The sequence below is a fragment of the Astyanax mexicanus genome, chromosome 12 (genome assembly GCF_023375975.1).
Source record: "Astyanax mexicanus isolate ESR-SI-001 chromosome 12, AstMex3_surface, whole genome shotgun sequence".
Taxonomy (NCBI): domain Eukaryota; kingdom Metazoa; phylum Chordata; class Actinopteri; order Characiformes; family Acestrorhamphidae; genus Astyanax; species Astyanax mexicanus.
Window position 1 is genome coordinate 14,126,038 of NC_064419.1, and position 23,797 is coordinate 14,149,834.

General features: G+C 36.7%; 2 protein-coding genes across 2 annotated transcripts; one reads left to right on the forward strand and one right to left on the reverse strand.

The window, feature by feature from the left end:
* The first annotated feature begins 4,270 nt into the window (after positions 1 to 4,270).
* LOC111193381 (uncharacterized) lies at positions 4,271 to 7,477 on the forward strand. The gene is made up of 3 exons (XM_022673986.2): positions 4,271 to 5,072; positions 5,349 to 5,487; positions 6,195 to 7,477. Exons 1-3 carry the CDS (start codon positions 4,504 to 4,506, stop codon positions 6,951 to 6,953), a joined length of 1,467 nt encoding a protein of 488 aa, XP_022529707.2. The 5' UTR covers positions 4,271 to 4,503; the 3' UTR covers positions 6,954 to 7,477.
* A 57-nt stretch (positions 7,478 to 7,534) lies between these two features.
* On the reverse strand, positions 7,535 to 9,672 carry LOC125806080 (uncharacterized). The gene is made up of 3 exons (XM_049485678.1): positions 9,456 to 9,672; positions 9,095 to 9,171; positions 7,535 to 8,578 (listed from the first exon to the last, which is right to left on the reverse strand). The coding sequence occupies exons 1-3, from the start codon at positions 9,486 to 9,488 to the stop codon at positions 7,594 to 7,596; spliced, it is 1,095 nt and encodes a 364-aa protein (XP_049341635.1). The 5' UTR covers positions 9,489 to 9,672; the 3' UTR covers positions 7,535 to 7,593.
* Between the last annotated feature and the right edge of the window lie 14,125 nt (positions 9,673 to 23,797).

Below are 23,797 nucleotides of genomic sequence, written 5' to 3' on the forward strand. Positions count from 1 at the left end.
AAAATACTAAAAGTATACTTTTCATTTCCTATACTTTAGAAAAGTACACATAAAATATACTTGTATTATATTTGTATTATATTAATATATTTTAAAGTAATACATCTTAAATTCTACTTCAATGTGTTAATAGAGATTACATTTAAATCTAAATATACTGAAGCATGTTTAACAAAAAGTGTACTTAATTATTATGTCAATTAAACATATTAATTAAAATGTGTACTGCATAGAAATCTATTTTAAAGTGTGCTTCAGTGCAACTTAGAACGTATACTTTAAATAATGGATTTCATGTAATAAAACATGTTTTAAGAAAATTGTTATATCAACTGAAAGGTATTATTTGAAAGATATATTTTGTAAACATGCACTTTGATGTGTGGTTTAATACAACTGAGGAAGTATACTTTAATTAATGTATTTCTTAACAATTAATGTATTTTTTCACAGTACACTTCCTATGTTGGTTTTCGTCATTTATTAAGTATACTTTTAGTTTTTTAGGTTTTTACGTTAAATATAATTTAAAAAGATTTTTATATTATGCTTCAATCCAATTAAAAAAAAATTATGGACTTCACATTTTGAAGCAAATATGCCTCAAGTGTCACATAAAATTACATAAGTTAATTTCTTATCACATTCAGGTAATAAAATGTACATTATAAGGGCGCTGAGCGGTCCAGCAATCTAAAGTGCTGCCAGTATGAGCATGTTTACATAGTAGGCCTGTTTATCTTATTCTCTGTACTTTGCTCCACCCTGTATATCATTCAGTACTCCTTCTTTATCTGCTGTATCTCTAGATAAATGTTAATTGGGATTTTTAAGAATGTCTGTAATCTGGCATGACAAATTTATCATTAAAAAAATTGCCATTTTTAAGATTTGTACCTTCATCAAATACAAACTGGCATGCTTCACATTGTGTTGGCCTTTTCTCCCTTGTCTGCATGAACATAGAACATGAGGAGCAGTAAAACTTAGGTTCATAATGACCATACTCTACATAAGCTTTGTTAAACAGTAGTTTGTTAAACTAACCCAGAGACATGTTCATTACAAATCTTGAGGAGATGTTCCAGAGATATTCCAGTCAGGTTATGCTGCAGGACATAGGACATCAAAAGCAGTGGACTCTGGCCTTTTGTTATTATTTATTTATTATTTATCTTGCTTGTAGAAGAAGAAACACTTGGTGTGAGCTAATCTATATTTTGTAAAGATATATCAAAGCCTTCCATCTTGGAATTAGACATGAATAACCTTCAGATGAATGTTTATGTGTTGTGATATACCTAAAGAACTTAAATAATACACCTTCTATTCATTTTCACAATATTATATACACATTCACTTTAAAGTTTTAAAGAAATGCAAATGTAATTTTATAATAATTTTAATTGTTAAGAATTACACATAGGTTCTTGGTCTTCAACAGTGCAAGGTCCAACTGTACCTACAGTTCAGCTGCTAAACTATGGTTTCTGATTTTCTGTGATCTTTGTATGAGAATTTTCCTAATTGATCGTTACCTTTCCATTATGCATTTTAAATTTGCAATATAATTAATGTTACAATTAATATTACAGTACATTTAGACAAAATTACAGAATTGAAAGTTTTGTAGAGTACAATGCAGAACTTGACATCAATATTAGGTCAAATACCTGTGATAAATCCCTGTTAGGTGTCTCTTCAGATTTTTCTGATGATACATCTGTGGATCTGGAGTGCTTAGATGTTTCATCATCACAGGACATCCCATGTAAGGATTTCTAAATGGAAGGTTTTTTAAATAAAAGTCAGTTTCATGTGCTTTAACCATTAAACCAAACCTATACGCCCATTATAGTACTTGCCCATTATAGTACTTGCCCATTATAGTACATGGCTTAGTTGGTGTCACTTATACTGTTTCGCACTGATGTTATATTCACATTATACAAAGAATCAGCACTATGGGTTAATTTGAGTTTTAAGAAATATGTCTCAGAGGTTACCGAACATCATAAGTCATTTACAGTACCTGTGAACATGCTTGTGTTTGTCTCTTTTAATGATTCACAAAGATGCTGATCATCAAAGTGGTTGGGCAGTTCCTCTGTGGTGTTATCACAATCCTCACTGTGGGGCTAAAACCAATTGCGACAAAATAGAGGAATGAATCTGATCTGAGCATTTCAATTAAATTAACAATTGTGATATTACATTTTCTCAGGGCATATCTATGCTTTATTTGGTTACCAATAAATTATATATTATATGTGGATTGTACAGGACAGGAGGGACTGCAGGTTTACGGCGTTCTGGTTGAAGCCTTCGCGCTCGCAGTTAGAGCGCAGCCTCGGCCTGGGTGAGGTGGAGCAGCTGAAGGCTGCGGGGAGCTGCGCGGGATGAGCAGGACTCTTATTAGTGGCTGGGTAAGCGCTGGTGAACGGCTTTTGTAAACGTTTTCTGATGGTGGACTAGTAAATAAGAAGTTTAGAACATCTTAATGCAAATACCGATAAAAGACCATCGTTTTAACCTTAAGCTACAAATGTCAATGTTAGTTAAATAGCTAATCACTGCGAACGTTTATTTGCTAATTAACTAGCTAGTGAGATAACCTAGATAGCAAGCTAGCAGAGGCTGTGCAGTGCAGTGCAAAGCTTCATTAGATTTCATTCTTAGTGTCTTTTTGTTTTAAGTAGTATGTAATGAACAGTGGCGTGCAGTTAATACAGTGGGTACCCCTTCTGCAAGAACCACCTGCCCCTTCTGCAAGAACCACCTGCCCCCAACCCCCATACACACACACATAGATGTATATTACAATAACTACATATTCTCTGTCTTAACTTATAGGAACTTAGTACACATTAACAGCCCACAAATACTGCGACAAACGACTATAGTATATACTAGACCACAACAATCAGTGCTTAATTTTCCAACAAATACAGCTATTTAACAAAGATCACTCATTTGCATGGCTACAGTACACCAGGGCAGCCAAAAGCGCATAAAGCGTGCGTAATGCTTAAAAAACGCTGTACAAAACACCGTTTAAGGCTTACTTTTACGCCTTGGAATAAACGCGAGGCGTCGTCAGGGGTTTTCAGAGCGTGTGGCGGCGCAAGGCCTCTAGCGCAGGGGTCTCAAACTCATTTTTGCCGAGGGCCACATTGGCATATTGGCTGTCCTCTGAGGGCCAGATGTAACTTATAAATATAAGAAAATGTAACCAGATGTAATACAAAATGAATGTAATTACTCCTTAATGTTAAATAACTCTCAATATACTATTTATTCAATCAAATATTACAGTTGCATGGAAAAATGGTTGCTTGTTGCTCTATTAACATAAATCCTTTTAATTTATAAGTTATATTAACTTTGATCAAAACGTTTGATACTGAAATAAGGCTTAATAAATATAAAATCAAAAATTGTGAGCTGTGACAGATTTAGCATTTCCTCAGATTTAGCAGTTCCTCATCCAACCACTAGTCGGAGCTGCAGCTGCAGCACCACAAGCCCGCAGTCTTTGCTTAGTCAGAGCTGCAGCCCAGCCACGGGCTACAGGGCTCAGCTGAGCCAGTCTGGAGCGTTTTTAAAAATTTGTAAGTTCTTCTGTGTATGAAATAAAATAACCCCACTAACCGGATAATACAGCTCTCTACAGTTCATCTTTCAGCCCAAGCAGCTAACAGCAGCAGTTTAGAGCAGCGTCACGGAGGCACTGCTCGGATTACATTATAAACAGGTCAGTTAGCGCGCTGCTAACCTCATGATGTTTATAACTACGGAGTTTAGTGAACACACCACGGCTGCAAGGTTAGACTGTTGAAGGCTACTGAAGACTACTAAAGCAGGCAACGCAGCGTAAGCAAAAAAAAAACAAAAACCACACACACACACCAAAATACAAGTTAAGATAAAATATGAAAACGAACATAATAAAGCATAAATAATTAAATTGAATTGCGGGCCAGATGTATGTTTATTTTGTTAACCCGTGAGGGGCCGGCCCGCGGGCCGCTACTTTGAGACCCCTGCTCTAGCGTTTTCATAAGGCCTCTGGGCCTTTCCGATGTAAAAACGGACAGAATTTACATATCCCCTCCTTCTCCAAACAGTTCAGCCCTCTAACTCTGTCAGGAAACTCTCTCTCCAGTTAAAATAAAAGCCCCAAGTGCTTCAAATGTCTGCTGTGTTGTTAGATGTGCTATGTTCCTAAATTTCTGGCTAAACTGGGCTTTGCAAAATTCAGTCCCTGATTAAAGCATTTTAAAATGTTTATCAACCCTTTCATTGTTGCTCTATTTAGTAATAGGCGTTATGTCGAATGTCACGTGACTAAACCGGAAAACAGGACTCTTCACTTCCACTTTTCACAGAAGCCGGTAGCAGCAGTGAGAGCTAATAGCAACACGGACTCTACGGTAACCTATTTAGCGTGTTTATAAACTGGTAGTGTTTTATTCGCCTAAATTAACTAATGATAGTGAGAAGATGGCTTTGTCAAGATCCGTAAAGTACCAGATACGGGATAATCCCAACAGTGATTTTTGCTGTGTACCTCAGTGCGCGATGTCAGGAAAGTTAAACTCCTGCGTAAGTTTCCACCACTTTCCAAAGGATGAAACCTTACGAAAGGTATGGATACGGAATGTAAGACGTGAGAATCTGGTGATTAAGAGGACTACGACAGTCTGTAGTAGACATTTCATTGACACAGATGTCATTCCGGGTGGGAGAAGACGCTTAAAAGAGGGCGCAGTGCCCGTGTTGTTTGCCTGGAATAACTACTCTCTGTTGCCAGCCAGGCCCAGTGTTTGGGAGAGAACACAGCGACCAGAGGATGAATTACCTGAAGAGATGGATGTTGAACTGTTGCTTCAGTGCCACGACTATGACGGAAAACCAGAACCATCAGCTTTGGATATGGCTTGTGAGAAAATTGAGGCCCAGCAGCTTGTGATAGAAGAGCTCCGAAAGAGGCTGAACGAGGTTACACTGAAGCAGTCGTTTGGTTTAGAGAGGTTTTCAGCATCAGACGATGATATCAGATTCTATACCAGGTAAGTTATAGCCTTTTCAAACCTAGTTTGTTTATCTATAGTGATCCTAATAGGACTCGTTATTATTCTTTCTTTAATTGATTCATTCTTTAATCAAATTTATATTTTGTGACTAATAACGTCAGCTCTTTGTGTGGGCAGCCTGATAAAATAGTATTTATGTTAACATTTTACTGTGGCCTGAAATACTTAAGGTACTTTTATAGTCTATTGGTATAGCTTATCAGGGTAAGCATGAATATGTAATGCCTGGACTTATTTTTCTTTAATATTTAGGTTTGCCAGCTACCAGCATTTCCAAGCATTTTGGAGACAGATTGAACCTGCAACAAGAAGAATTGTGCGTGTTGGTACACGGGCACCTACTCTCACCACTACAGCTCCAGACAAGGCTGCTGATCCACCTCGACGACCAGTAAGCATAGTTCATAATTGTAATTTTGTTTAAAACCAGCACCCAGAAAACACTACTTTTATCTAAATAAAAATACAAATTAAAGGGAAACTTTGTAAGATTTTCTTGATTATTCATATATTATTCTGCGTATTACACCTCAATGGAATGTAACAATTAAAGGGTGTGATTGGAAATAACCACATCCTCACACTCTTATTCTTAATTGTTTTATACCTTTATTTTGATTTTTTTTTTTTGAATTTTCTAACTTATTACTTAATAATTTAACTTCATGATCTTTGCTCTCTTTCTAACTGTATCACAATCACATAAGGCCTTGGAGATTGTCTGTCCTTTTAGGAAACTTTTAGGAAGGTCGGAGTGTTTATATATATATATATATATATATATATATATATATATATATATATATATATATATATATATTTCTGTAATGCTGAAACTAGTTTTCTAGTAAACTTTAATATATTTTAAATTCTAAACTTTTATGTTTAAGTCCTTTATGTTCTGAGATTGTAGTAGTTGCTTAGTGAAACTCAGAGTTCCTGCATCCAGGTTTTACTAAATCATGTAAATTACCCAACACAATGATTCTAAAGTTGTTAATTTACTTATTTAAAAATTATGAATAACCAAGAAAATTCTACATAGAACCACAAGGTTTATTGCCATTACCATCAACACTTTCCCTGTTCATCCTACAGAACCGATGCCTTCCATTAATAGATGAACTGTTCCTGTTCTTGGTGTACCTGTCACTGGGTCTGAAGGAGAAAGATCTGGGTGATCGTTTCAACATACATCAGTCCACTGTCAGCAGAATAATCAAGACTTGGGTAAATTTTTTGTACACCTTATTGGGTGCCATTGGAGTATGGATGTCTCCTGAAGCAATTAGAGCTACAATGCCAAGCGTGTTTGGAAAGTACTCTGACACACAAGTCATAATTGATTGTACAGAGATGAGATGTCAAACACCTTCATCTTTACTCTTACAGAGTGAGCTGTTTTCACAGTACAAATCCCACACTACCCTGAAAGGAATGATTGGTGTGTCACCCCATGGCGCTGTAACATTTGTTTCCTCATTGTTCTCTGGGTCTGTCAGTGATAAAGAACTGTTCAGACAATCTGGCATTATCCCTCTTTTGGATAAGGATATGGCTGTAATGGTGGACAAGGGATTCAGAGTAGATGAACTAGTGCCCTGTAAAGTTTATAGACCCCCTTTTCTAAGCAAAAAGTCACAGCTATCTCATGAAGAAGTGCTTGTGACTCAGGACATTGCACGGCTAAGAATTCATGTGGAGAGGGCAATTAGGAGAATCAAGGAGAACAAACTGTTTGATACTATTATCCCTCTGACCATTGCAGGCAGTATCAACCAGCTTTTTGCTGTCGCCTGCCTTCTAACAAATTACCAAAACAAGCCACTGGTCAAGGCTTGGGCCAAAGAATCTTAAGTGTTACACTTACTAACCCATATTTTAATTTTGACAAATTAAGTTACATTACCATTACATTTTTCATTTCTGTTCCCCGTCTAGATCATCACTGTCTTGTATGTGTCTTTTTCCCTATGTGAATCTAGCATTTGTTTCATGATTTAACTGACCATTAGAAATGCTCCAAAATTACCTTTCAGGTTGACTTCCATTGAAGTTAAGATGTTTTTAAGATGTAAATATGCTATCCTGAAACTAGGCTTGGTTTTGTGTGATAATGTTGTTGTGATCAAATTTATTCAGCTCCCACTGCAAATACGTTTACCATTCACTGACAGGTTAGACACAAATGATGCATCCAAATTTAACAGCTAATGCAGCAAATTACAGTGGGGGTTGAATAAATGTATTGCACCTATAACTGCTCCCCCTCTCTTGTGTATAGAAAACATTGTTTATGTACATGTATATATAATGGTGCATGGACAAAAAAAAACATGCATACAGTAACGTATACAAAATATGTATTTTTTTTTGTACAGTTGTCAATTTTTTCATGACCAATAAATTTTTATAAAAAAACAATACATAATCTGCTAAATATACAAAACACGTCTGTAAATACACAATAGCTTTCAAAGTGGTAATGAATCACTTTTCATGTAATTAATTTGGAGCAGGCCAAGTACTTTTGCATGTACACATGAAAGTAAAACTGGTCCACCCTCTCTCTGATTGTTGCTGTAACTTTTGGGTCGACATAAACACGCTGCACAAGCATGTCTTCTTGGGCACAAACCACAAAATCGCACCACTGCAAGCCAGTGATCAGCAGTTGACCCTGGACTTGCAAGAAGTATGAGTGGCTTTCACGAAGAGTCGGTGTGCCATACTGCATTTGAAGGTATTTACAATCCACATAGTTCTTTACATTGGGGCACTTTATCTCCACTAGTCCAAATGGTGGCTGTGCATGTGGATCGTAAATCAAGCCATCTGGTGAAGTGCCAAGCCAAGGGGCATCAGGATGTATAATAAGGCCAGAGGATCTGTAGTTTACATTTTTCATCCTGCAATACTCCTTTGCTGCCTCAAATTCCAACTCTGTCCCTCGCCTCATGTTTGCAGTTTGCCTGGTTCCTTTTAGGATCCTTTCTGCAAGAGATTCTGCAGAAATTGCTCCCCTCACAAAACATACCTCTCTAAAACGTGAAGAGGTGATCCGAGGCCTACGAAGCTGATGCCACTCCTGGTCTGCTGCCTGCTCTCTTGTTGCCAGCTCAATCTTATTGGCCATGTCCAGTGTGACAGTCAAGCTTTTAAGGAAGAAGTGTTCCTCCTGAGTGCACACGTGCACACAGTCTGTTGGTAGAAGCCTGTAGTCACCCAGAGGCAGCGATGGGTAAGATGGAGCATCATGGTGCATCTTGACAGACTTTGTGGGTAAAATGGGCAGTTGGTAAGAGAGCACACTGCCCTTTTGTGCCATGCCAAAAGCTGTCTCCACAAGGGTCTTTTCATCACTAATGCCCATAGTTGCCACAAGAGGTTGTTCTTCGCGATCAAAATCTTTGTATGTGTCTCCAATCTGTAGCACCGAGAGGTCAAATAGGTCCCCAACCAAGCCCTTGTAGAGTGTACTTCTGTGAATGACAGGTAAATGCAAATATGTTAAAACTGTTGTAGGTTACAGTTTGTTACCTACATATTGTCTACCGTGTACCTGTTTGACAATATCCCCAAAAATTTTACAACAGTGGCTTACCTACATCAGGATGTATACAGTATTGCAAGTTCAACACATCAAAAATAATAATATAATTTTTTACTATTATTATAATTAGGTAAGCCACTGTTTTTGGGGATATTGTCAAAAAGGTTTGTATGGTGTGTTGGAATCAATAGCACTACATGAACTGCCAAATAGAAAAAGTCAAATGTTCAAATGGCTCTGAGGCATCAGCTTTTGACAGGCTGCAGACCCCAATATTTTGATTCCAAATACCTTCACATGCAAAATGGCAATTTGGCTTTACATCTGCTGCCTGCAGAGTGTAGCATGTATAGTAATAATGTTAGTCATACTGCATGAGACCCAGTATACTCTAAAATTCTGTATGGTGCAGTAATTATAGTAATATTAGCTCATGCTTTTTTACCTGATTCCTCCTTCACTGAGTCGGCTGAGCCTTGGTCTGATCACCACCATTTTATTTATTGGGCCAGGTTTCACCCCCTGACAAAAAGACCAACATATAGTTTTACCATAGAGAAATCTAAACTTAAAAGGGACAAGAATAACTGAAAAACTAACTAGTTAGGCAATGTATGTTACATATGAATGCCTCTGCCTCAATTAAAACAATAAAATCCAATCAAAAATGCTCTCCATCCAAATCTCCATCCCTTTACAAATTGAACACAAGCTTTGACAGATCATGGTTCCAGGTTGTCAGTTGTTCTATTTTTTAACAACTAAACATAATTATAATCAGAAATAGCAGGCACCTCAACACTTACCGCTGTTCTGGGCTTGTGCCATTGCTGTTCCATCTCAGTGCAGGTGTGGACAGGGGGCACAACCTGTACATTTAGTTCTGAATAGTGTGCAGTTTGGAACAACAAAGCAACTGTGTGGTTACACACTGCAGTGCCAGCAACACATGAACATCTACTTGAAATGAGGATGACTGGGTTTGAATCCCGAAGCACTATCTGTAAAAAAGAATGTACAATATGAACATTGTCTTAAGTGTGGTTGGGCTTTAATTCATCCTATGTTAACAGTGGTCCAACAGATAACACTGATGGGAGTAAGGTTGCTGGGGCACGTTTAGTAATGGCATTAATAATAAAGTACATATAAGCTATGATATTTTTTTTCCTCAGATGAACCTGATATATATATATATATATATATATATATATGAAATGATAAGTAGCACTTTCAAATCAACAAATTAAGAGTGAGAATAACAAACCCCAATGACCTCACTATCCTTCTAGAAGTAGACAATGAACTTTGAACAAATGTAAATACATTTACCAAGCGTCTCAGAATAACAGGTATAATAATAGGTCATGCTCATTAGACTGCATTCACTACAGTCAAAAAGAACGTGGACATAATAGCTGAATAGTCTACTATTACTCGGAGAGGCTTGATAAATACTGTTCTTGAACTGAACAGGCTTGAAACATTAACTGAACACCCAACCCATCCCTAACGTTACTGTTAAAGTGTGTGGCTTCTCGCTTTTCCTCATAGACCTGTGACAAGCTGCCCTGATGCTGACAGCGTTAGTCAACCTGTCTTTGTTTGATACTGGTGACAAAAATGGACAACTAGCCATCACAAGTAAGACATTTGCAAAGTAACTGATACGATTAGTTTCTTCAGGTTAGCATTAACTAGATTTACCGGTTACTTTCTCTATATTTGGGATAAGTAGCATCAGCCTAGCTAGCTGGCTAACGTAAGTTACATACCTTCATAGTCGTATATGTACGAGGAAGCGTACAGTTTAAACCCCTTATCCATACTGGTGGCTGGAGTTTTGGAAGTTAGCCGGCATATGCGATGAACATCTGTAATTGATATCTTTGGTAGCTCCTGGAGGCATCGTGTGTAAAACAATGCCATTTTCACTGTATCCTGTACAGCGCCGGAAGCAACGCGGCCCGTTTAACAAAACACGGAAGTGTTTTGCGCATAAGGCCTATCATGTTTCATTTGTCTAATGCCATAAGAGTCAACACACACACACAAACACACAATCTCACCCTCTCTCTCTCTCCACTCAAAGTTTGGGAATTTTAATAAAACGCGAAAGTTAGAGACCACCACAGCATACAAATTAAATGCATAAACTGAGAAATTAAGCAATTAACCCGTCACACAAAACTCAGCATCACATTTGGCAGATCTGTGTAGCGATTCTATACGATGGCGCTTTAGAATCACTCTTAAAAAACAAAGAAAGTCATAATATTCCGACTTTAATCATTTCAGTATTCAAGATATTTCTCAATTAACTTGTTTTTGATCATAGTACATCCTTATATTATTTTTTATCCTTTCTTACTTTTTGAATAAAAACCATTTTTGTATCACTGACCCTCAAACGGACAACATGGGTCTAAAATGACCCACTTTCTTTTTGTATGCTACTTCATGTATGGCTGTATGTTTTTATGATATATCTTAGCTGTAAATTAATTCTATTGTTAAAAATTTAATTAACTAATTCATGTATGATTGTTTAGCATCCATCTTCTTTTTTTATTCTCCTTACACAGGTTTACACACACGGGTCAGACATAACGCACATGCATTTGATATTTCACAGCTCAGCACAGCTCCCTCAGTACTGTTTTACAATGACATTACCTTAGAAAATATTTGGTGACTGTAGTGAAAGATAACTTTACATATTATTTGATTTGGTTTAGGTTACCTTGAGAGTGAGAATATTACCTGTCAGAAAGTTACAAGTAATTATTATTAGGTGTTGACATATTCTATTTTATTTTGCTAAATCTACTGTAGTATAGAGCTTATATTCTCTGCCCGAATCCGCGATCCGAGGCCCGACCCAACATCTGTTTTTAATGGTATTTTTATTTTATGTAAAGCTCTGGCATGATAATCATAATTATAGCTAAGTAACCAAGTATTATTGTTAACGAAAACTAACGAAAAATGAAAGTGTCTTAGTTAACTTAAACTTATAAAAACGGTAATTAAAAGAAAAAAAGGTAACTAACTGGAACTGTATTGAGAGTTTATAAAACTAACTAAAACGAAACAGGTGATACAGTATGAGGAATAAACTCCACTTAGCTATAGGGCTGTCCCTAACGATTATTTTTTAAACGATTATTCTAACGATTATTTTTTTCGATTAGTCGACTAATCTATTCATTGAGAAACATATTTAAATAATTATTATTTTACGTTTTAAAGCAAACGATAAATTACTATATTTATATATAATAACAACAACAACAACAACACAAGCCTACTAAACCAAACCCCACACTTATAATCACTTACATGTACAGCACGTTGTTTAGATCTATAACGCTAAAAATGGATAAGCTCCCATACACCACAACCGTGTGTTGCACTGTTTTCTGTGACCGCTAGATTTTGTGACCACTGGCAAGTAGTTCTCAGCAGACCGTGAGCACTGGCCGATTCGAAACGTGTTCGTTTCTAATGTTTACCCCGACTGGCCAAAACGGTTCAGTTTAGGGCTGAGGGTAAGGTGTAGGTATAGAAAGCTTCCGTTTTGCCAATGAACGCTCATAACCGTGAGCACTGGTCACAAAATTCCGACGGTGACAGAATACGGTGTGACACCGCAGCGCCGACGGCGCTAGCTAAAATAACTTAAGGCAGCTAGCTTAGCTAAACACCTGAACTTATGAATAATGCTACTGTTTCTGGAAACTGCGAAATGCCATGCACAAATATAAACCAAAAATGTATAATTTCTGCCTGTGGCAGGTTTAAAACCTTTGGTAGACAGTCTTAAGTCTTTTTAAGGACACCCGCGGAGACCCTGATGTAAACGGTAACTTACTGTGTGACCCTGTTGACATAGTGCTCCTGGATGTTTGCGCTTCAAGTGCTCCTTTTGCACATATGGCAGAGGACCACATTGTTGCCCTTTTGCGTGAAATGCTCCCAAACTTTAGATGCCCGCTGGCGTTTTTTTGTAGCTGGAGATTGCTCTCCGGAGTCCAAGCTCTCTAGAGCTTAGATTCTCTGCCCGAACCCGACATGACCCGAGGCCCGCCCGTAAATCCGACCCGGGCTCCAGAAAATAGTCCGAGATGTAGGCGTCTGTTTTTTAATTATATTTTTATAAAAAAAAAAACGAAAATAACGAAAACTGAAAGTGAAACTTAACTAATTTATTTATAAGCGCTGTTTTCACTACCGCAGTTCTACAGCGGGGGTGTTGTGCCGATTCTGTCCGCGAAGCGGGAGTCAGATTCAGCAGAGAGTCGGATTCGGCACAAACGCGGCAGCACCTCGCGGTCCGCGGTGTCAGTTGTAAGCGCTCGCGCTAGCCGCAAAATACGGCAGAAAACACTGAGGGAGCTGCAGAATTATGAATGGGACTAGAATATGAGCACGAGGAGATCAAAGAGAACCTTCACCTGTGAGTAGCTCTCACCAGAACACGCAAATCTCTCTCTCTCTCTGTCTCTCTCTGTGTCTCTCTCTCTCTCTCCCTCTCTGTCTCTCTCTCTCTCGCACGTGAACTCCTCCGCGTTTGACCTGCAGAACTGTGTTTAGCTGTTCTTAAAAATCATTTTAATTAAATAATAGTTCTATGCTTCTATGTTACCGTGTTAATTAACATAATTCTGATCATATTTCGCTCATTAAAACAGCCCGAAAACAGCCAGTTGGAATTTTTGGGCCCGATCTAACCTCTAATGCTCTCCACAGGCGCCGCCATGTTTACGACGCGCCGACGCACGTTATGCAAATCGATGTATTTTTGTAATCGATGACGTCGATTATGTCGACGCGTCGCCCCAGCCCTACTTAGCTATAAGTCTGTTTGAGAAGCAGCTGTGAGAACCTTTACCTGTGAGCAGCTCATACACCTGAACACCCCACGCGGAGGATCAACTGATAAATCTCTCTCTCTCATATATAAATTCATATGTAAATTCTGTCCATTTTTGCATATGAAAGGCCTGTAGGCGTTACGAAAACGCTTGGAGGAGTTATGAAAACGCTTGGAGGCTGTATGAAAACGCGTGGAGGCGTTATGTAAGCCACACGCTCTGAAAACACCTGGCCTTACGTTCATTCCAAGGCATAAAAGTAATCCCTAAACAGCGTTTTGGATTATGTTTTTTAAGCATTAAGCAGGCTTTATGTGCCGACAGACCCTGGCGAATTCTGACTTATACGGCATGTCTTAGAGAAGGGATTAGACAGCCATGTCCCCGCCCCCATAGGGAAAATCATGAATCTGATGGGTTAGATTGTCCTTCGACTTTGCTAACAGACTTATTACTACACCCTTCTCAAAATCAGAAGGGTATATATATACATTATACAATATATATATATATATATATATATATATATATATATATATATATATATATATATATATATACATATATATATATATATATATATACATATATATATATATATATATATATATATGTATATATATATATATATATATACATATATATATACGTATATATATATACTTATATACAATATATATATATAAATTTTTTTAAACAGTATATTTTGGTAAAATCTTAGACATTTCCCCTGTCTCACATTATTAGAGACTAATAAAAATTTTGTAATTCTGTAATAATAACATATGTAATAATACATTGTAATAAAATGTAATATCTTTCAACAGATTTCTTTGAACATAAAGAATAAAAGCAGAACACCGCTCTAAAGAAAAGGAAAGGTTAGTCACATGTTCAGTTTTATTTGTAATTACCAGTTAAAAGGTATTGTTGTGTACACATGCACAGTTTTGCTGAGTTTTGATACTGTTTATTTAGCTGTCTAAATGTGTCTGTTGTTTGCCATGAGCAGAAAGTGGATCAGTACTTACAGCCAAGTGTCCCAAAGACTGCAACACACTGCTTCTAGCAGTGTTGTAAAAATATTTTATACTTTGTGGACTGTTTAGACATCAGGTATCCAACTATGTTTTGTTGTAAGATCACTTTTTCTGTGCTCTGTTGATTTAGCCTCTTTAGATGACTGCTTCAGCACCATGAACGCATGTCCTCACATACAGAAGAGCCTACAAGAAAGGTATTTTTGCATCCTTATGATTTACCTCATACATTTGTTAATTAATTGTTGAGAATTAAATGCATGTACATGCATGTTTACAGGTTCTGTTTAAAACTCATACATCACATTCAGAATCAAATTCCACAACTACTGCAATTTGTGTTAACCCAAAACAAAATGGCAAAAGTTGACTACAATTTTGTCTTCAAAGCATTATAAATGTAAAATAGAAACCTTTTTCACTAGAACCAAATTGTTAACAATATCATTATATAATAGTTTTTTTTATTAAAGGTAGTCTGTGTCAGTGTTTATTTAGAACTGTATTTTTTCAGATGCTCGAAATTGTGAACTAAAGACCTGATCCAAAGGCCTTACAGAAGGAATCGCCAACAAGAAAGGTATTTCTTACACACTTGTATGATTCACAGACATAAATCTTATTTATTATTAGGGGTCCAAGCACTGTACGTGCTGGAACCCTATTGGAATTGCTCTGATGTTTAGGGGTACGAGCACGCAGTGCTAGGAACCCTATTTTAATTCTGAGTATTGTTATTATAGTTCTTATTCTTTTTCTGCCATGGAAATGATTGGGCAGAAGGCGATTATCATCTTGGGGCTATGTCCTAATGGTATACCGAAGGAAAATTTGAAATGTCAATTTTTGTGATTGCCATTAGCCAATTATTTTCCAGCAAGCTTTTGACAAGCTAAACAATCAGCAATCAGGATGACACAACCTACATGTATTTATCAACCAATAAAATTATGCGTTGATTGACCTCTTGGGGGCGTTATATAGCAGAAAATAAATTATATCTAAATATGGCCTAGGCATATGAATCCTTTTGATCTGTAATTCTTTGCTGTTGTCTTTACAACTTTCTCATTACGTATCTTATATACCAAAAAGTGGCCAGTGCATGTCATTAACAAAGACAGCAGGAGCACATCTACCAAGTATGAGAGAAGTGAATCTTCATTTATTGCTATTTTCCAACCTAAATGGACAGAAGACAGGAACCTTTGACCCTATTAACACACAAACTTACATACATATACATACATATATACAGACAATATAATCCTGAACCTCTGAACCCCTGCTGTGTTAACCTTCCCCCATTAATCTTAGTATTTGTACAAGACCAGATTTACACAGTTGCAAACACTTTAACATTAAGAATCACTTAATACCACAGCATTCCATTACACTGGTCATTCAGCTTGGTCATGCTGGTCATCCAGCTTGGTGATGCTGTCCAACCAGTTTGGTGATGCCGGTCAACCAGCAATATGTTTTAAGCCTAACTCGCCTTAAGGGGCCTCTTTGCCTGTCCTGTAAATTGGCGCTATATTTCTTCTTGTAATTATTAGTCTTCCCTAAAAAAGGTTGGTTGTAGAGCAGTAACCGTAAGTAACCTAAACTTCAAATTTGGCATAGAGGTACAGTAATGAACCCACTACCAAAAGTTGTGACCTAATTTGGCCTGATGGTGGCCTGATGTTTTACGTATGGGTGAATATCTCAGCAACTGTGAAATGCAGAGTAAAAATTATTTTTGAATCTTATTCGGGCAAGTTTTCTGCATCAACGACTCACTGGAAGTTTTTAGTTCCGGCCACATCCACCGCTGCCATATTTAGCAAAATCTACAAAACATTATTTTTTCTACTGCTTGTGGATTTTTTAAAATGTTCAAACAATATAGATGTTCACCAGAGTCTACTTATCAAGAATTATCAAAAATATTTTCATATTTATTAACACCATTGCTGCTATATGCAAATGAGTCGTCCTGGTGTGTTTAGTCCACATAAATAGCTGAATATCTGGACTGTTAACTTGTTTTTTAGTGATATTTAGCAGTTTTGTTGGAGACATGATTCTGTGGAAGGCATCCAAGAGGCGTATCAAATGAAGCATAGGCAAAAATATGGTCACCATTGGCCAATTAGTTTCAAAGTGGAATTTGGAAGGCTTAAGATTCATTGATCGTCATGAAATTTAAAAGGTATGTTTATAAAGAGATTGACCACATGGTGTTGCAATTTCTAAAAACTGAGAACTTGTCAAGCTTAATAATTGTCAAGCTTAATGTGCTCTAAAACAAGTTATAAATTTTTTTTTGCACAAAGTAAAAGGAGAAAGGCTTTGACTGTTGACTGAAGTAAATGAGTCAATCGGTGCATGCTGCATTTCATTTAAAATTGGTTCTATAAATGTATTACATATTGTAAAAATGTGACCAAAACTCAACCTCACTTTCACAAGGTAAAGACTTTCAACTAGTAAAGATTTGTTTCGTAAAAATGTATAAGCATGACAGTAATTTTAAAATTGTAAATACTTGAAAAATGTTGCTTGAGTTCCTATTATTCAAATATGACATGGGTGTCGAGATTCTCTGTGTTTCTTCAGGACAGTGACCTACCGTAAAAGCATCTGTCTTCCTGGTCCGAAGGTTTGGGGATCGAAACCGAATTGGACCGCAGTGACAGAATAATGCAATCACGGATGCAATGGGAACCTTGTACACAGGCTGTCTTGCAAGATCATGCTTCAGGCAGCGGTTATAATGCTTTATTGTTTTTAATAATAATTTAAGAATGTGAATTTACGTAAAGTTTTGTGCTTCACCCTTTGTAATCCGAACCTTTAAAGTAGTATGTTGGACACCAGCTGACCTGTGCTTGTAGAGTGGTGCAGTGAGGTGGTTATTGGGCTTGCAACTTGACAGTCTGAGTTTGAATCTTGTCCAGTGTGTTTGGAGAACTTCAACATTTTCTATGCAATTTGAAATAATTATTTTTTGTTTCTAATAATAGTTAAAAAAAAACAGATGAAACTGGTTAAAAAAGATTAGCTTGACCATTTGTGATAATTCAAAGATTGGTAAATACTTGCAAGAAAAGTGTTCCTTTTTACTCTCAACAGCCTGAAAAAATACACTGTGGCAGCTGAGTGGTATCTTTCTAAAGTGCCTGCCCTTCAACCAAAAGGTTGTGGGTTTGATTCCAACCATGGACCTTTCCTAAAAAAGTTTGTGCAGAAGTAACTGTACTTCATCCAAACTTAAAATTTGGCATCAAGGTACTTTAATGAACCCACCTCTCAGCCAAAAGTTGTGACCTAATTTGGCCTGATGGTGGCTCTATAGAGCAATGTTTTACATATAGGTGAATATCTCAGCAACCGTGAAATGTAGAGTAAAAATTATTTTTGAATTTTATTCGGGCACGTTTTCTGCATTAATGACTAAATGGAAGTTTTTAGCTACGCCCAGATTAACTATATACCAACAGTATAAGTATCAAAATGTTCAGCAAAGTCTGAACAAGATTTATCAAACTAATGTTCATATTTATTAACAACATTGCTGCTATGTGCAAATGAGTCGTCCTGGGGTGGAGCTTAGTTCACATAAATGGCTAAAAATCGAGATGACTTAATTGTATGTCATCGCTACTTAGTAGTTTTGTTAAACAAATAATTATTTGGAAGGTGTCCAAGTTTCACTCCAATTAAGCGATAGATGATGCTATAAAAACAAAAAATCTGTTTCTCAATAACTAGGGTTCCAATTGAGTTGAATATTTGCCTGCTACATCTTTGGCCCATTTGATGAATCATTTATCAATGACAACTTAATTATTAAAAAAATCAATCAGTGCGCAGTGGTTCACATTAACTGGTTAACTGTAACTGGTTGTATAACTTTAATCGTAGATTATGAAATTGTGATAAAACATCTTATTTCCACAAGGTTATCATAACACAAAATATTTACTATTTTTTAATAATATTTAATAATAACTCTAATAATTCAAAGCTTGCAAATACTTGTGAGAAAGGTGCTGGGTTCCTTTTTTTTACTCTTAACAGTTAATTGCCTAAAAACACAGCATGTTGATGTGGCTACTGAGTGGCATCTTCCTTAAGTGCTTGCCTTTGAACCATGAGGTTGAGGGTTTGATCCCAACCTTGGGCATTTCCTTAAAAGGTTTGTAGAGCAGTACAGTTCAGATTTGGCATTGAGGTACTGAGTCCCTTGGTCAAGATTTTTTTCATATTTATTAACATTGCTATTAACATTAAGCTTACTTCACATAAATGGCCTTCATTTGTGTTTTGAATGCAATAAAGGCTGTTTTTTGAGGTTTCAGGCTGAGAGACAGATTTGGGCAAAGTACTGAACTCCCCTCTCTCTCCTTAGAGAGTGAACTGCTTTGTTTGAACTTTCGTTCAGAAGCTGCTAGAAATAAATTATCAGACGTAATGTTAAAACTGGCCAACTTCTCAGTCACACCAGGTTCAGCAGCTAAAAATATTGGCGTTATCATAGATTCAGATCTAGCATTCACTAAGCACATTGCTACTAGAAAAGCTTTTATACATTGCCAGGCTAAGAAATGCCTGATCCCTGCATGACACAGAAAAATGAGTACATGTTTTCATTACTTCAAGGCTAGACTGTTGTAATGCACTACTGTCCGGATGGTCCTACAGTAAACTTAAAGTTTCTAAACTGCTGCAGCCTGGGTCCATCCTTAAACTCGAAAATGTTACCATATTAGTCCAGTCCAATCAGAACTGCACTGGTTTGCAAGTCAAAGTCTGCATAGACTATAAAATTGTCCTGTTAAAATATACAGCCCTACACAAGGTCCTCATCTCCTATTATGAATCACAGTGATTACTTAGATCACAAGGTACTGGTTTCTTAGTAGTTCCTAGAAGAAGAAGATGAGCTCTGCAGGAGGAAGAGCGTCTCTTATAAAGCACCTTAAACTCTGGAACAACCTTCCTGAATATCACTCAGACACTGTCTCAATCTTTTAGTCTAGACTAAAAACTAACTCGTTTGGTCTAGCTTTTGTTAATTAATGTTTTTTCCTTTAAATAAGGCTGCAGATCCAGGGACATGGACATAGGGATTGTGGTAAACTGAATGCTGATGCTGTTGTTGGTGCAGGTTTGTGCTCGATGGAGTTGGCAGCTGCAGGTGTTTCAGGGTGCCTCCGTGTTTGTGTTGGCTGTCTTCCTTTCCTTAGGCTGTTTTACTCAGAGGTGCCAAAGCATTAGCCACACTCTGATAATGTTTTATATTCTGTTTTACATAAATCCAATCAAAACTAATTCCATCTCTCTGCCTTTCACAGAGGTACTGACTGCCCACTTGTCTGACCCAAAACCGATGGATGTTGGACCTTCAGGATCTCATGTCTCCTGTCTGCCAGATTGATGGAATTTTCCGGAAGTCAGCCTTCCCCATCCCCCACCACAGTTCAGCTGCCCATCATCTAGTTTATTCACCTGCCCTGGACTGTTCGAAGTTCACATGAACTCTAACTTCTTTCATTACTCATGTTGCTATACACATGGATATATTAGACCTTTGTAAATAATATTGATTTGATTTGACTTAAAACATATAGTTGCGTAAAATTGACTAACATTGTGTATTAATTATTTCTTTTTGGGTTCATTTGTGTGTTGAATGTAGTAGGGTCTGTTTTTGAACAATTCAGTGTTGAGAAAAGCGTTTTGCCACAGTGTCTTGCTATTGTTTTACTCCTTAGAGTAATAAACTTATTCAAGTGGTGTTTTGAACTAAAAACTTCTCTGTCAAACTGAAATTAGATTTTAAGACCCAACATCATGTAATAAACATTTCTTAAGTCTAAGAGACCCTATGGATTACTGGCTCAGACAGTCTGCTGTCTTTTCTCATGTGTTTCAATGAGAAATTCCAGCAACCCAGCATGTGGAACAGATCCTGTTTATTAATAAAAACAACTGATTACTTGTCATTTTTAATAAATAAAGTATTATACAAGCATGTCCCAACTTTGCAATCCACTAAATAAATAAATCCACTGACTGTGTATCATAATGAAAAATGAAAAATACATCTTAATGACATCTCTGTTCTCTGCAAAATTGTATGTTTTCATGACTCAAATTTATTTAGGGACTATGGGGGAATGTTTATTTAATTTAAAAAAAAAAAACACGTCACTTCTGTTTCTGTTAAGAAAAAGTTGTTAAGGCCCTAGTTGCCCACTAGATGTCACTGTGGCGTGTGATGATTCGAACGTCTCAGGAGATAGAATGATTTGCCGAATCAACTGGTTCATTTGATTCGATCTCCCAAAAGCCCCACTTTTGCCATCGCTAGTAAAATGTACAAACTTCGTTTATTAAGAATTTTATTAGAATAGAAGTTTATTTGTGTGTTGAATGTAGTAAAGTCTGTCTTTAGACGAGTTAAGCTGAGAGGAGCGTTTTGCACAGTGTTGAGCTCCTCTCTCACTCCTTAGAGCGATAAACTGCTTTAAGTGTTGTTTTGAACTGACAACTTCTCTTTCGCACAAAAATTAGTTTTTTATAACCTAAAACACAAAGCGCATAGTGTTTTGCACACAGTTTTGAGCTCCTCTCGTACTCCTTAGAGTGATAAACTGCTTCAAGTGTGGTTTTGAATTGAAAACTTCTCTTTGGTTAAAAAATGAGATTTTAAGACCTAAAACACATTAGAACTGTGTAAGATGTACTAAATTCATGTAATACACATTTCTTAACTGTTTCCGTTTATTTGTGTGTTGAATGTAGTAAAGTCTGTTTTCGAAGTATTTAGGGCTGAGAAAAGCGTTTTGCACACAGTTTTGAGCACCTCTCTCGCTCCTTAGAGCGATAAACTGCTTCAAGTGTTGTTTTTAGCTGAAAACTTCTCTTTCGGTCAAAAAATTGTTTTTACGACCTAAAACACATTAGAACTGTGTAAAATGCACTAACTTCGTGTAATACACATTTCTTAACTGTTTCCGTTTATTTGTGTCTTGAACGTAGTTTTTGAAGGACTCAGGGCTGAGAAAAACGTTTTGCACACAGTGTTGTATTCCTCTCGCTCATTAGAGCGATAAACTGCTTCAAGTGTTGTTTTGAGCTGAAATTTTCTGTTTCGCTAAAAAATTAGTTTTTACGACCTAAAACACATTAGAACTGTGTAAAATGCACTAACTTCGTGTAATACACATTTCTTAACTGTTTCCGTTTATTTGTGTGTTGAACGTAGTAATGTCTGTTTTTGAAGGACTCAAGGCTGAGAAAAGCGTTTTGCACACAGTGTTGTATTCCTCTCGCTCATTAGAGCTATAAACTGCTTCAAGTGTTATTTTGAACTGAAAACTTCTCTTTCGGTCAAAAAATAGTTTTTGCGACCTAAAACACATTAGAACTGTGTAAAATGAACTAACTTCGTGTAATACACATTTCTTAACTGTTTCCGTTTACTTGTGTGTTGAACGTAGTAAAGTCTGTTTTTGAAGGATTTAGGGCTGAGAAAAGTGTTTTGCACACAGTTTTGAGCACCTCTCTCGCTCCTTAGAGCGATGAACTGCTTCAAGTGTTGTTTTGAGCTGAAAACTTCTCTATCGCTCAAAAATGAGTTTTTACCACCTAAAACACATTAGAACTGTGTAAAATGCACTAACTTCGTGTAATACACATTTCTTAACTGTTTCCGTTCATTTGTGTGTTGAACGTAGTAAAGTCTGTTTTTGAAGGATTCAGGGCTGAGAAAAGCATTTTCCACACAGTTTTGAGTTTGCTTCAAGTTTTGTTTTAAACTGAAAACTCTTTAGCTAAAAAATGAGATTTTAAGATCTAAACACATAATAACTGTGTAAAACGGACTAACATCGTGTATTAGGTATTGAGTTATTATTAAGTATTTGTGTTAAATGTAGTAAAGTCTTTGTTTAGACGATGTAAGCTGAGAAAAGTTCTCTCTTGCTCCTAAAAACGTAATAAAGTTCAAGTGTTGTTCTGAACTGAAAACTTCTCTTTTGCTCAAAAGTGAGATTTTAAGACCTAATACACATAGCGCATGGTTAAAGCTAGCTTAGCTCCTTAAAGCTATCAACCACTTGATGGCTGACAACCACCATGTTGTTTTAAACTGAAAACTTTTTAAAAAGTTTTTAAGACCTAAAATATATTGTAACTATAAAATACTCTAACTGCTAGTTTTCAACATTTCTTAAGTGCACTCTAAAAAATAATATACTGGATCTACTTAAAAAAATTATGTTACAATTTAAAAACTTAACCTTTTTATTGTTTTAAAAGGTGAGCACTGTTGAAAATGAATAAAATGAATGAATACAACGTGAATACAAATGAATACAACGTGTAAAAAAAACTATGATTTATTTTCCAACACAGAAACAACGGGTAGTCAATATACAGAAAATGTTTAACAGGGGCGAACGGCAGCCAGAGAGATCACAAGTACCAAAAAACGAGGGACAGTCCTAAAGTCTTACATGGCAAGGCAATAATGAAGAGCAGGCAAATTCAGCAACAGTATAAACAGTCCAGGTAGTACACAAAATAAAATATCAAATGGTAGGCACAAATCAGAGTCGAGAATGAACAATCCAACAATACACAAAAGGAAACACAGTCAAAAATAAATTTGTAACGTTGTAACGTTGTAAACGTTGTAAAGTGGAAAACCAATATTCAGCACAGGTGTGCGTGTGTAAGGGCTATTTATACTGTAAAAATTAGTATTCCGGACTTCCAGGGAGTGTACTGGGAGTGTACTGAGATCTGGTTAGTGTAGTTCGGAGACTGGAGATCGCAGGAAGCACTGAGTGTGGGAAAGACAGGAGTGCCATTAGCACCAGACCTGACACTAAATTTTCCTCGAAAATTTCCTTTTCTCCGAGGTAAAACACCAATGGATTGCAACATCTCTGCATTTTTCCAAAAAAATATGTTAAACATATAATTCATTAAAACAATTATGTGACGAGATGTGACCAATGACGAGACAAAAGCAATCCTGGAAAATGGAGACAGATTTTTTAGCTTGGTCTGAATCAAAGTGTCACTAAACTGCAGTGTGAAACCCGAACTAACTGGACCAAATGTGTATAATGTAAAAATCACATGAACCACTCCTGGATTACACCAAAAAGGCCGGTCTGCGAATAGAGAATGTCTTTGTCATTTTGTCACTGATGATTTTAGAGTTAT